This window comes from Aptenodytes forsteri, unplaced genomic scaffold (assembly GCF_000699145.1).
Source record: "Aptenodytes forsteri isolate BGI_AS27 unplaced genomic scaffold, ASM69914v1 Scaffold36, whole genome shotgun sequence".
NCBI lineage: Eukaryota > Metazoa > Chordata > Aves > Sphenisciformes > Spheniscidae > Aptenodytes > Aptenodytes forsteri.
This window is the reverse complement of record NW_008795477.1, coordinates 1,199,676-1,214,162: the sequence shown is the minus strand read 5'-3', so window position 1 is coordinate 1,214,162 and position 14,487 is coordinate 1,199,676. Positions and strand designations below refer to the sequence as shown.

The 14,487-nt window shown below is 39.1% G+C and overlaps 1 protein-coding gene across 1 annotated transcript in view; it reads left to right on the top strand.

Moving 5' to 3' along the window:
* The window catches only part of RIT2 (Ras like without CAAX 2), a 184,290-nt gene extending 181,591 nt beyond the window's left edge, over positions 1–2,699 (top strand). The window contains exon 5 of the mRNA XM_009281181.1: positions 2,472–2,699. Coding sequence (XP_009279456.1) covers positions 2,472–2,699 — 228 coding nt within the window. The remainder of the gene's footprint in view (positions 1–2,471) is intronic.
* Positions 2,700–14,487: the final 11,788 nt, after the last annotated feature.

The window sequence follows — 14,487 nt, the reverse complement described above, 5'->3', positions numbered from 1 at the left end:
AGGAATCAGATGGGCAAAGACTAGAAAACCACTGAGCAAAGGGAAGGGCAATTTTTTTATATTGAGTATTGCTTGTGCTTGCATCCTAATTATATTTACAGCCTTACCATTCTTTAACATAAGGATGTTTCAATTTATGTGCACACTGAGCAAAGGGAAGGGCAATTTTTTTATATTTGAGTATTGCTATGCTTGCATCCTAATTATATTTACAGCCTTACCATTCTTTAACATAAGGATGTTTCAATTTATGTGCATTTTTTTTTCCTTTTAGGTAAGGAATGTATAAAATCTTCACTGAAACTGCAGCTCTGTGTAATCGTTTGCTCAGAACTGCAGTCTTTAACAAAATAAAATAAAAAACTCCTACAGCTCAAGCAAAGCATAGCAAGGAAAAAAAATGATTATAAAGTCCAAAATAGACCAAAATAGTCTTCTATCCAGACAATCAATTTCTCAATGGTGCCCAATAGACATATTGAATCACGCATTTTGCTTACACAGCTGCCCAGAGAAAAACAAGGACCATATTGCTACCCATCTCCTTTTGCTAAAGGTTGGCAATTATAGCAGTTGGAAAGCGGTAACAATCTTTCATTGTGTCAGTGAGTATTATTCAGGTTGGCGTACAACCTCCCTGCTTACCCTTACAATATTCCTAATTAAATTAAGATTATACCTGTAACATAGAAGAATGATCCTACTAATGTTACAAAGTTTGTGACTCAATGCAAAGGCGATGGGGAGGAATTCTGTGGTCTGTGCTATGCGGGTACATGCTTGGTGCAGATTTACCTCCAGGCTGGAAAGAACTGATTTTCTGTTTCATCCAAAATCCTGTTTCTCATTGTGTCCAGCTTTACAGACAGGTACAAAAAAATGCATGGTGATGTCATAACTTTATCATAAAAGGCATTTTTCTCATGGTAGGTATAAGAAAGTTTGTTTGTATCTTGAAACCTCAGGGTTTATTTCCCTGATAATCATAAATGGTACATTCGGTGCATGAAGGTAGAAATAAGAAAAAAAACCCAAGATTAGTCTTGTGGTAGACAGTAGCAACTGAGACTTTTCATAGCCTATTATGTAGCCTTTCACAAAGCTGTCTCAAAGTACTTTTTTGCCTTTTTATCCAGATGGTTGGAAAGTTACTTGAATAAATCATGATATCCAAATACAAATTAAAAAAAAGGCTGAAATTTCTGACCTAGAATTTGAATATACACCATACATTTCAGTCACACACTTCATTCATTCAGTTTTATGTTCAAATACTGAAAAGAAAGTATAGTCTACTGGCTGGAAAGCTAGCTTAATATTTAGAGGCTCATAGGGTTTGCTCCTCGTTTTGCTGCAGACTTGCTACATGTTACTGGATGAGCTCCCAAAATGCAAAAAGTACCTTAAGTGGTAGGCAGTGGTACTCCTTATGGTAAGCATTTAAACTCTATTTAAACCACACATTAATCAGCATGCTGAGCACCCTTCCATTTAGCAGGCTGGCAAGTCAAATGCCAAGAGGTAGCCAACATGGAAATTTTAGGAATAGGATCCTTGTTTCAAAATTCAGGCAAATTAAAAAAGAGCTCCCTTGGTTCCCTCTAGATTCATGGCGATTCCTCAAAGTACAAAGATGCATTTCCTCCACGTTCTCTGAGAACAGTAAGTACAGGAAGTGAGCACCCTTCCATTTAGCAGGCTGGCAAGTCAAATGCCAAGAGGTAGCCAACATGGAAATTTTAGGAATAGGATCCTTGTTTCAAAATTCAGGCAAATTAAAAAAGAGCTCCCTTGGTTCCCTCTAGATTCATGGCGATTCCTCAAAGTACAAAGATGCATTTCCTCTACGTTCTCTGAGAACAGTAAGTACAGGAAACCACTTAGGGAAGATGAGCTGAAAAACAAATAGATTTTGGATCTTTGTACAGCTCAGGCATGAGCTCAGTGTTAGGATTACAGGCCTGCCAAGACCAAAACACTTAAAGGCGTGCTCAGAAATTAATGTGACTGAAAATTCTTGAGGTATGAAAGCTGGTGTGCTTAAGGAGTCAGGTTGCCTCCAGGATTAGGTTAATGCTGAACAGGGATTTTCTAGGACCTTAATTCTATGTAAGTCTTTTTGGCCATCTGTTCCAGCCTGTGGAATAAAGGTACCAGCACTATCAAACTGTACAGGATTACTGCCCTAAAGAGTGGAAATGCATGGAAAAATTGATGCATCAGAATTAGGGAAATAATATACCTGAGCACATGAATATTGCCAGCGTGCTCTGTTCAAACATCTCATGGATTCAGTCTGATCCTTTTGCTCTTGAATCTTCTCTGTGGGGTACTGTTAGAATACTTTCCTGTAAAATTAAAGGTCGGTGATTTGCAGTATCCAAAGTCAGACTACATATACTGTGATGGTCTCGTGTTGATTCACGCTCTGTGCATTAGGCAACATTTATGGACTTTTATTTTCCTTCTAGGTCTCAACTGAAGAAGGAATGAGCTTAGCCAGAGAATACTCCTGCTCCTTTTTTGAGACTTCAGCTGCTCTCCGCTTCTACATTGATGATGTCTTTCATGGACTAGTGAGGGAAATCCGAAGGAAAGAGTCTTCACTGCCCATGGTAGAGAAGAAGATGAAGAGGAAAGATAGTCTGTGGCGAAAGCTGAAAGGTTCCCTGAAGAAAAAGAAGGAAAGTACAACCTGATGGCAGTTCCCCATGAGCTACCCATCAGAGGCTGACCACAGTAACCTGTAACCGTTCAAAAAGGCAGCATTGACACAGCATCTTCCAGACCAGGTCCTGGAGTTCCTTCCCTTCAGCCCTCATGCAGAAGTAGCTCCTTGAAGGCCCAATTCATGGTTGCCCTGTGGCTCCTCTGTATTATAGATAAAGTCACTTAGCATACCCTCTCATCCCTTCTTTGCAAATCTGAGTGGAGAAAATACTGTGGTTTTTTTCCCTATGGTCCCTGGCTGGTCTTCAAATGCTAGGAGTTAAGGCAGCATCCAAGGCAGAACCAGCTTCCACCAGCTCTAGGACAAGGGATGCACTTATTGCCTCCTCTTTACCTGCATGGATCATTTCACCATCCCAGGAATGAATAACATTTCATTTCAATGGTCATTTTAACTGTTTAAGGACTTTAGGATTTGACCTTCAGCTTTGCATTCACATGTAGGTTTAGGGTTAGACTGTGCTCAGCCCGCGTGCGCGTGTCTGTGTGTGAATGTGTGTGTATGAACCAGTCCCAAAGGGAACGCTTGCAAGCACCCGATTTTGACCCTGTAGAGCCCCATCCTCATTGTGTCCTTTCCATTTAGCAGGAAGGGTTGGCAAGCATAGCACAAGTCACGCACCAGCCATCCAGGGGCTGCAGGACTACTGTTCTGTCTCCTCTGCTCACTACTCACCAGGACTGGCTAGCAGAGGTGCAGTGTCCTACAGACATACAACGCATTGGCCACACTCCTGCACCCCACCAAGGAGCGCACAAAGGCACTGTCTGTCTGATGCTTCCCAGAGCCCTCCCTAGAGTGGTGCAGCTCTGTCCCACCGTGTAATAACATCTGCGATGTAGCATTCAGCCCTTGACTTACTAGAGAATTGCATCAGGTCAGTCGCCATCTTTCACAGTCCTTGACCATCTAAGTGAATCATTTGATCGATTGGTTGGACAGGTCTTTTAAATATTCCTTTTTAAAGCTGGCATGAAGTAGAGTATAGTCTCATCAACTTTTTTTCCCCCCAGACTTCTTTTACTATTGACTTTATTTATAAAGTTTACAATTAAAACATGCATACATTTTGTCAAAAAATAAAGTGTGATTTCCATGAAACCATACTAGTAGTCAGTGTCATTTGTGTCTGTCCTGGAGTGATAATCGATATCATTAGAAAGATATGTATGTTCTTTAGTAAATGTTCATTTTTTCCCTTCTTTGGCTATTTTGCAGGGTTCAAATTAATTATATTTTGGATGATCTGGGGGGCAGTTGATTTGTTTTCTCTGTTAAATTTGAAAAGGTTATGGTTTCATGAAGAATTTCAGTTCATTAAAGTCTGGTGTTTTGTTCTCCGCTTCGCCTTCCTTTCAAGAAAATCCAGTGATATCTTTTGACTTGTCAAAAATTCCCTGTCAAAAATTCCCCATCAAAAGTACTACTTTACTGTATATAGTTAGATAATATGTGGCTATATTTCTATTTCAGAAAGATTATTTCAAAGGAATATAAACACATACATGTATTTAAGGTGGATTTTCTGTTTCCTGCCTCCAACTGCTGAAGTCTGCATTTATACTATTGTAATTACTATTATTATTTTACCTGTATTGCCACAGAGATTTTAGGTCAAGCATCCTAGAGACAAAGCGATGTGCTTGTCCAAAGGGTTTATGAGCTAAGTATTGGTGGAGAGACAACAGGAGGCTGCACTGAACAGATGGCAGCTATGAGACAATAAATAACAAGGGGAAACATCTGTGACTGTTCCAATACTGCACACTGCATAGAGAAGGATGAAGCAGTCGTTCCATGCGTAAAAGACCATAGAAATTACTATTCTGAGAAACCTTGAGGGACGCTCATTGGTATTTTTCAGGCAGATGCCTACGCTTTGAGTCAATTGAAAACCATTTAGTATTGGTTATGATGTCATTTCACCCACCCTATTGAGGGGCATATTATATCAACACTGGCTTGGCTTCATAGTTTTAGGGGTACCTTGCTTCTGGTCAGTTTGCAATATAGAAAAGGTTGCAGAAGAAGACATAGATACAGTCTAAGATTAAACCTTAAATGGATTCATAAATTAAACATGCCCATTCTCTGGCATTAAGGTCATCTGGCATGGAGCAACATCCTTCCATACTATTAAACTCTTTTAGCCTTCACAGCAGGGCTACCACACACAAACTGCTGTTGGAAGTGGTCCCTGGACTATGCTAGGTTCTGCACCATGCTTAGCAACTGGTTACAAAAGTGCTAGCCTGACATGGTCTGAAACCAAGCTAGGGATCATTTTAACAATTTAACAGTATAGATGTGCTTGGGTGCCTCCCTGCGTATGTTCAAATTACTAGCACAGACACAGCTTACATAGTCATATTTTTAGGTCTACCAAGCCCAACCAAATCTCCAGGTTTTTGAGTGTCTCCACAACCAGCCTATACATGCAATGTTTTGAAAGATATTTGGTACTAGGTTAGTCTCTTCAAGAAGAATGAGGCAGCATACCCTCTGAGGATCTTCTGCTACATCTTCCATGAGCAATTTCAGGCATCTGAATATGTATGTATCTCACTCCACTTTGATCATATAAAACTTGAGCATGACATCTAGTCATTAAGAGTCCCTCTTTGGTTAATAAGGAGAGAGAGGTTCCTCGGGTTGGTGACTTGTCCCGTCTATCTTGGATGGTTAGCATAGGATGTCTCACCCCCTGAAATGGCTACCTCTTTCTGGTGACTATATATCGCTCTATAAAGAGCAGCTTGGTCTCCAAGCCTAACTTTTTGATGGTTAAATTCAGGTATGATAAACCCTCTCTTTAATGATTTGTCCACCCAATACCTATGGCAGAGAATGGTGCTGTAAATGCTTGGCATTGAATCTTGTCTCTGAAACACCTGACCATCCTTTATTTTTAAAATGGGAAAGTCATTCTGATTTACCATCACCCAATTCCTCAATAATCTATAATGCTTAACCTCAGTTAATTGAGCAGAGCTGATGGAGGTTATAGTCAGTGAAGATAACATAAGTCATAACTGCACAAGAGGCTGGGTGCAGCTGCTTTACCTAATTAATCATTATGATTCCATCACAGAAGATGGTATTTAGCTGTCAAACCTAGCTGACAGAATTAAAAAACAGCAGCTCTGTGTCTAAAGACTTTTCCATCTCTGACTAGTCTTTCATCTAATCATGTCTGGAAGATTTGAAGAAGGAAACTGATCACTTTATTTTGCTGTGTTACCTACAGTCCCATGAAGGTGGCAGCTATAACTTACTCCACCGTCAGACTGTGTCGCAGTTGGACTGTAATTCAGCCTCCTTCAGCATTATAATTAAAGCCAGCTCATAAATAAAATAAAATAAAATAATAATGCTTTGCAAATGTATCCATGGTGTCTCTTGCAAATACATAATATGTGGCAGTTAATTATCCTTCTTCCCAGTTATGGCAGATCACATGTTGTATACAGTTGAGAAGTAATCTGGGGAAGGCTGTAAGTCAAGGTGGAAAATTGCAGTACTTAAGTTTTCCTTTTTCGTGGGTTTTGCATACAGGCCTTAGGGCTTAAGCACAGAAACCTTCTGTGTTCCATCAGATTGTCAGTTCATGAACTACGTTAACGGTCTGATGTCTTTACAAATGATTGGAAATAATTTCTTCACACACACAAAAAAAGTATATTTTGAGACTGAGTTGTAAGAACGCATAGCTAGAATGAAAAGAAGGAATTCTCCTCATTTTATCCGCTATATATATTATATAATATAAACACACACTCTATATAAACAATATATATAAACAATATATAAACAATATACATAGTTTCTATATGTCTCTCATTCTTAGCCTTTCTTAGATATTTGAGCCCTCCTTGTATCGTGACAGATGATAGAAAAAACATATGCAACAAGAAAAAGATGGGCCTCAGCAGAGTTTACTGTCTCATAGTGATGATTTACACTCTACAACTGTGTCAACATCTTCTCCCAAGTTGAACGTTACTCTCTGTGGGCCAGATTGTGATATTTGTGATAAGCAAAATAGTTGCCAGTGGGCCTTCTTGTAGAGACAGCAAACAAAGGTACCCACTGCAGCCACCTCAGAAGGTGATACCGAAATAACAATGGCGACTGTCAAAAATTAAACTGAAGACCATCAATTCATTTCATATAAATCACAAGAAGTTTATAGTTAGCTATAAGTATGCACCAGTGTTTGCCTGAATTTGTACTAGCAATTGAAAGATGGATGTCTAATGTGGACAATTATGCTAATATAATTCAATTAAGTACATTTACAGTAGTTAGCCATATTTAGACATCCCCCTCAGGGACTTTTATTTACACAAGTGTTCATCATGCACGCTGCTCATTGCTTATGACTCTGAAAAAGTCCCTGAAAATTAGTAGAGGAAAGGCAAAATTACAGAATGTGTCTTTAATACAGTATTAGAATCTCTTTCTCATAAAATTGAATGGCAGTTGAACAGAATAGTGTCTCAGACCAGTTCTGACCAGCCTCCTTTTTAGCACTGTTTCTAGCTTGATCTGTCCCTTCAAGTATGTGGAGCTCCTTAGGATGTCTGCCTGGCAAAATGATTTGTAATGGGGATGGCATTGTCTCACAGATGCTGTGAAAGTCACCCCAAGCGGCATTGCCCTGCACCTCTAGCCTGATTTATCACTCCCTGATGCTCCTGGTTCTAAGCCTCCTCAATTTGAGCCCTCCAATTTTGTTACATCGCGCTGAATTATGAGGTTGTTTTGTGATGAGGACAAATGTCCACTCAAGAGCACCAGACTCATTTCATGATCTGAACTTTTCCCCCAAGAGGTAATAAAGACAAGAACATACAAAGCCATTGCATCACCTACTGTATATCTTCTGTCAATAGATAATTAATGTGACAATGAGATTTTCCCATTCTCGCACTTTGTCATGCATCATTTTTTTTACAGTGCTTTTAGACTTACAACTGTTTCAACAACTACATGACCAAGCTCAAAAGCCATTATTTTTCATGGCTGCAGCTGAAACAGAATTCCAGTTAAAGAACAATGTTAGGAAGGTAAAGTAAAGCAAGTCTTTTACATTAATATTACATTACCTTTATTTGTATAAAAGAAAACAATATCATTTTACCCTTTTAGTTTAAGTATAATTAATAGAAGAGGAAGGCAGTCTATTTCACAACTATGAAATTCAGTGTTCAAAAGTTTTATATTTGTCTGCTCTTGCTGCATTCTGCAAACAAGATAGTTTGGAATTCCCGGTCCTGGAAAGAATAAATCAGGATAGAGGTTGTAGATTCAAGATTTGTTTCGTAAATGATGGTTGTGACTTCATTCAGCCCCTTCCAACATTGTAGCCTGACAAAGATTCCTAGGCAGTTCCTTCCATTAGTTTCTCTGCAACCCCAAAACATCCAGGCTAACCCCTCCATCTTGAGCTCCATCCAGATAAACTCACTCTTTTTCATTTTTATTTCATTTGCTCTGTTGCATCACTCTGAGCAATGTAAAAGATGGTCTTCGGTGCTTTTGACAAACTAAAGACACTGCATCTGCTACCTTTTCCATAAATTTCCCATTAATTTAACGTTCATACTGGGGAGAATGAGTAATATTTTTAATGATAAAGTTTTGCAAAGTCACTCAGCTTTCTGATAAGAAGCTGACAGTTCCTGCAAACTGACTTTGCCTCCACTGCTAGGCACTGCTCACTAATCACAGATGCCTCTTTATCTAGGACATTGAATGAATAAGCTTGAACACTTAAGGTATTCAGTCAGTGTAAGTGGGCAGCTCTTCTGAAGGCAATGGAAAATCTTACAGTTGATTCATATCCGTCTCCAGAAAAGAAATACACGTTATCGCATGATGATGAATATACTTCACACAGAGGAAGATGAGGTTTCTGTCCCTGAAAACTTACAAAGGCCATAACCCAAAGCAAAAGACAATTTAAGGAAGACAGAATAAACTGTCTTAGTAATGGGAAGGATAGGCAGAGGCAGTAGAGGAGAATACAGTATGAGTAAATGCATGAAAATCAAGTGAACTTGGAAAGCCTTACACCATTCTCCACTCTGGATGTGTCTCAATGCCTTCTAGAAAGTGAATAAGAGCAGATATAATGACAAAAAGATACAAGACAAGCTCCAGAGATTTGGGTCAAGTGCACATACCGTAGGAGTTTGATGGAGGATATTAAGACGAGATGGGTGATACTAAGAGCAATAGAAATTGATGATCATTTGCTTCATCCTGTGGATGATGCAACTGGGTTGGCATAGAAAATGAAGGGAAGAGGTTAGAGAAATTATTACTGCTGTGAATATGCAAGACAGTTTTGGAACACAATTTGATGAATAAAATATGGAGAACACAGCACAGAATGGAAAACTAAACAGGAAGAAACAATATCAAAATTCAGTGAAGTCAATGGGAAGTTTGGATTTCCTTCCCTGCAGTATGCATCAGCTTTCAAATGAGGATCTGGCTACAGGTGACTGTGGAATAAGTTGCCCCTTCACTGAAGCTTCTTTGGATGCTTATGAGAATACGTACTTATCTCTCTGTGGTGTCTGCTGGCTCCCCGTACTGTGTATGCTTCAGAAACTGAAAGCAGCTGGTTTCAACTGAACAGTTGGGGAAAAAGTAGGATGCTCAGCTCTGTATTTTGGAAGGGTAGTAGCAAAACCCTCATTTATATGCCTCATAACTAACATAAAAGATGGTATGATAGCTCCCTGCTGAAGATTTTAAATGGTACTTCAAATATGTGGTTTCATCTGGGAGAGCAGCTTCCAGTTTGCAACCAGTGCATGCAGATCATTCGCCGCTGGCTTTTTCCCTCCCACTGTTCTCAGACCAGATGTTAATGAAAAATGTAGGAACCTGTGTCTGCTCTCCTGTTTAGTTAATAAGGTGTTCACCAAATACTCCTGTCTTTATCTAGCAAAACTGGATGAGATCCAAGTTATCAGAGAATGCAGCAGGGATGTCTTTAAGGAGGCAGATGTTGAAAAGAGTACTTTGAAGAGTTCTTCAACCTGTGCGGAGTTGATTACCATGATGTGGATGAAAGATGAGAAGAAAAATAGATGAAACCACAAAGCCTAGGAGAATATGCTATACCTGCCAACAATAAACTTCAGAAAGACTTAAGTTATAGTAGCTGTAAATATTGCTGTGATAAAACTTCTGAGCCAAGATAGACCTCCAGGGACTGCCGAGAAATTTCAGAACAGTCAGTACCATATCAGTTCTTTCACCTGACAGAGACTTTTCAATCCACTTGCCACCGAGTGATAAAAATCCTTATAGGGAATCACAGTGATTTAAATAGACAGGAAAAGAAAAGACATACTGTGACACAAAAGGACCTTCACTTTTCATGTATAAGGAGGTCTGACTGGTTTGCAGGCTGCCCACCTTGTGTCAGATTTTGTAAACTAAGACCAGGTTTGAAGACCACTGTTAAAAACCCTCAGTATACTATGGACGTAAATCAGTGTCAATAATTTCATTGATACTCAAGTGTCTGTGCTGATCTTCAGCCTGATACTGAAGCAGACTGTCCTCCTTGGACAACACCTTCCAGATACCATATAGAAACTGCAGCCCTAGATATTAATTCGTTGCCATATGGTTCATCAGTAGAGTTGCGTTGATGCTGAGTGCTAAACCTCAGGCTCTGCCTTACAAATCTGATATTGGGCCCATGGTCACCTGCGGGTCTCACTTAGAGGGCAGGGGCTAACAGAGCTGGACCCTGAGGAGGAATTCCTCTTGTTTCACCCATCACAACCCTTTGGGCTGCGGCTGGTCCTTTCCCCCTGAAGCGGCCATGAGCAGGAGCAGGAGCACCATCACCGCTGGGAAGGCATCTGAAGGCAGATGCGCTTCCCCAACCGTCCCTCAGCTGTGCTATCAAACAGCAGGGGAATGACAGCTCTTCCTGACACATTTTTCCCTGCAAAAAATGTCAAAATGCTAGAGTGAAATAAAATGCTTTTTACCATTTTGGAACTATATGTATTAGTTTCATCTTGTAAAGCAGGGTGGGCACTATATGACTGCTTCCTCACTGGGAAATATATACTCTATGCGTCCTAAATAATCTCACAGACGTGTATAATCATACAAACACATACTGTGTTCAAACCCCAGAATTTCATCTGTCCCCATCTATCTTGCAGCTTGTGTCTGAAGTAAAACTAAGGCAAAAAAAAAAAAAAGGTATTTTTTTCTCCACATTTTTGTGCCACCAGAGGAAAATAAGAGGCCATGTTCTTGATAGCATTACTGTTAATACCCACAGCATGTATTTTCTGTGTGCCTCACTTGGAATCTTTCAGTTGCTGTTTTACTAAACATACAAATCATAATACTCTCACTTTCACTGTAGAGAAACCCAGGAAAATTAGCTTAAATAAAATGTATAACTTTTATGTGGCTATATTTACCTAAAAGAAGTACTAAACATGCAAGTGCGTCAGCTTGGGCTTGTAATAATTCAGTGAGGATGAGCGGGCTGTTGGCACTTGGTGGGGTACTTGCATATGACTTATCTTAGAGATTTCTAATCTGTGTAATAAAAATGGGCCAGAGAGAGAGAGGAGTCTGCTGGGACGACTTTGGGTATGTACATTAATCAGTAGTAATAGAAAGAAGTAAATAGAAGTTCAATATTTGGCTAACTTCCACCTGATGAGACACATTTGATGGTAGGTAAAGCTTCCAAGGGAACTGGTAAAGGCCTTTACATTTAGCTCACCTATATGTAGACAAGATAAAGTGCTATGTGTTGTCCTACTAAGAACTGTCCCAGTTTAATAGATCATTTGTCTCTCCAGCTTTCACATTTCTACCAGGGGCTGCTGTGCTGCTGACTACAAAACAATGACTGGATTTGAAAGAAGTATGAGTATTATTTACCTAGAAATAAAAAAACATTTATCTTTAGAAAATAATAAGTTGAAAGGGATAGGGATCTAGTTTATTCTGGCCAATTCATAGTATTTTTTGTGGGATATTATTTGGTTAGATTTCTGAATTTAAGAACTTGCAATGACTTAGGTAACATGACTAACATCTATCATGGGTTTCCCTCTTCTTATGGGAGGAAACGCTCTCCGTATATTCTTGTTTTGCTATACTTCATATTGCTTTGTCTTAATTAGACATACATACATACATACATACATACATCATAACATACAGAAGAATGTATGTTCTACACTGCAGTCAACCAAATATCTGTTTCCTACTGAGGCCAAAGCAGAATCCCAGGAAAGAGGATTAAAACATATTAAGATATGTTGCATGTGCTCTCTCAGACATCATTCATCAGAAACTTCCCAAGTCAGAAATTATTTCTGTAAAATCAGTGATCCTCAGTTGATTTCTCTTTCATAAACTTGTTCTGGAAACCTTTTTTGGGCCTGTAAACTTTTGCATCACAACATCCAATGGCTAGGACTCCAAAATTTAAAAGCAGAGGTTTTGTGAATTCTTCAAGAATTACCCCCCACCATTTAAGAAGACTGTTTACCTCTTCAAAGTAAGAGGGTGACTCCAGGCTAAGTTGCACAAGACTTTCCCGAGAAACCTGGAGAAACACGAATGATTTGCCTTTTATGTGGTAGAAAGGGTATTTTATGAGTGTCATAAAATTTCATAGACTTTCTCTGGACATTTTCTGTAGAAAACAGCATTTAGACTGCTAGGGCTTGATTTCATTAGCTAAATGTGGGCTTTTCTTGCCTCTTGAGAGACCCAAAGGCACTTGCAGCATCCACATAGAGCTGACAGACATGTCATGAGGAAGACACCCCAACCCTTCTGTAGCAGTGGCTGGAAGCCCTGCAGGGTACCCCGGGAAATTCCAACGGCACGAGGACTCCTTGGGCAGGTAGCTATTCATGAGAATATGGGAGACAAACACAACCCCACCATAAGAAGGTGTCTTATTGCAAATTATTTGCATGGGATGATTCCTGACCCATGCCAATGTCCAAATGGTGCCAGGGCATTGCTTCTGGGGAGCTGGGTTTGCCCTGAAGGAATAAGGAGCCAGGTACTCCGAGTACTCTGAGATGTTCTCGATACATGCATTTTACAGACAGGTCCATATATATCCACATCACTCTGTGACTCTGGGCCACATACTCTTCTCCAGCACAAAATTACAAGATTGCCCTCTAAAGTAATCACTAATGAAAAACCTGTAATTCCCCGCTGCAAGGGGAGCAATCTATTTCCCATTCCTCCTGGCAGCTGCTTGAACCAATTTTGAGCTGTGTGTGTGAAACAGCAAAGTAAGATGGGACCAGTGCAGCCAACAAAATTATTACTGGCATATTTTCAACTCACTAGACTATGTCAGAGATGATAATGTGTATTTTGTTGCCTTGTAAATATAAAAACAAGTTCTAGAGAATTGTGGCAGCTGCTCTGAGATGTGATAGAAGTTCAGCTTCTATGAGCCATCAGGAAGAAATATAAGTAACTTTTGAGTTTGCAGTGAAAATGAGTGTTACAGAGTCTAGAAGCAGCAATGCATTAGACAAGCTCATTTTTTTGAAAAAAGGCCTTCCCCAGTGGAGAAAAATGTTTAAAGCAGTTACTTATTTACTGGACTGGATCTTGAACTTTTAAGAAGGATGTCCTGTTCCGCATCGGCTCTGGGTACTCTACATGCTTTTCTCCAGCTAGGTTTATTTTACCTTCGTCCTAATTTCCTCATCTGAGCATAGAAATTAAAAATGAAGCATTACCTGTGTGGAAATGTATAATCTAAGCTTCAGGGATATTTCTGAAATGTCTAAACCATATTTTCTCAGGCTTTTTCAAAGTCTTATAAAATTACCAGGATATTCATTGAACCAATCACTTTTCTTGGAGGACAAGCCGATAGTCTAATAAGATCACCTCCCAAGTCATTTCGATAAGGATGCTCTCTGCTATTACCTCACACCCCAAAAAAATCCCATAAACATGTACACAACATAAACGCACAGCAGTATCATAACACAGCAAGATTTTTTTTGACAAAATAAGAATTAAGCTGAAATATTCAGGTTTAATCAACTCTTGATGACTTAAGAACCATTCCCATTAGGAAACCCTTTGTGAAAAAATAGAAGATTTTAAAATTATTTTTAAGAGCAGTAGATTGGTTTCTTGAAGGCTTCCCATGGCTATACCATGTTCAGTGAGGCTTTTCCTCTGTTTAAACATAGCTCTGGACCACATTATATCTGCTATCTGACATATACGAATTTAAGAACATAAATAAGTTTTGCAGATCATGTATAAAAATTACAAACTTGTCAGGTTATTTATATATAAAATTAATACCGTAACTAAAAATCTGTAATCTCTTGACAGAAAATATTAATTTTTATTATTAGAAGGCATGCTTTGTATGTTTTCCTTGTTTCCAGTTCAAGTTCTATGTAGTAAACACTGAATAATTGTTTTCTTGTTTCCTTGAAGGCAGCTTTGATGGAAAACTATAAAAAAAACCAAACCACCACGTCAGAATTTAAGGGTTTTGAAAAAAAAACTTTTTTCTTTTCCTTTCTTCCCTTTTTTTTTTCTTTTTTCTCTTTTTTTTTTTTTTTTTCCCCTTTTTTAAAATCTGAGCTGGTTGATGGTTGCCAGGGAATCAAGAGAATCTGTCTTCATATTTACAAGGGCTTTGTCCAGACAGTCTTTCTTTATGGCAGGGACATCCCCTATGTTCC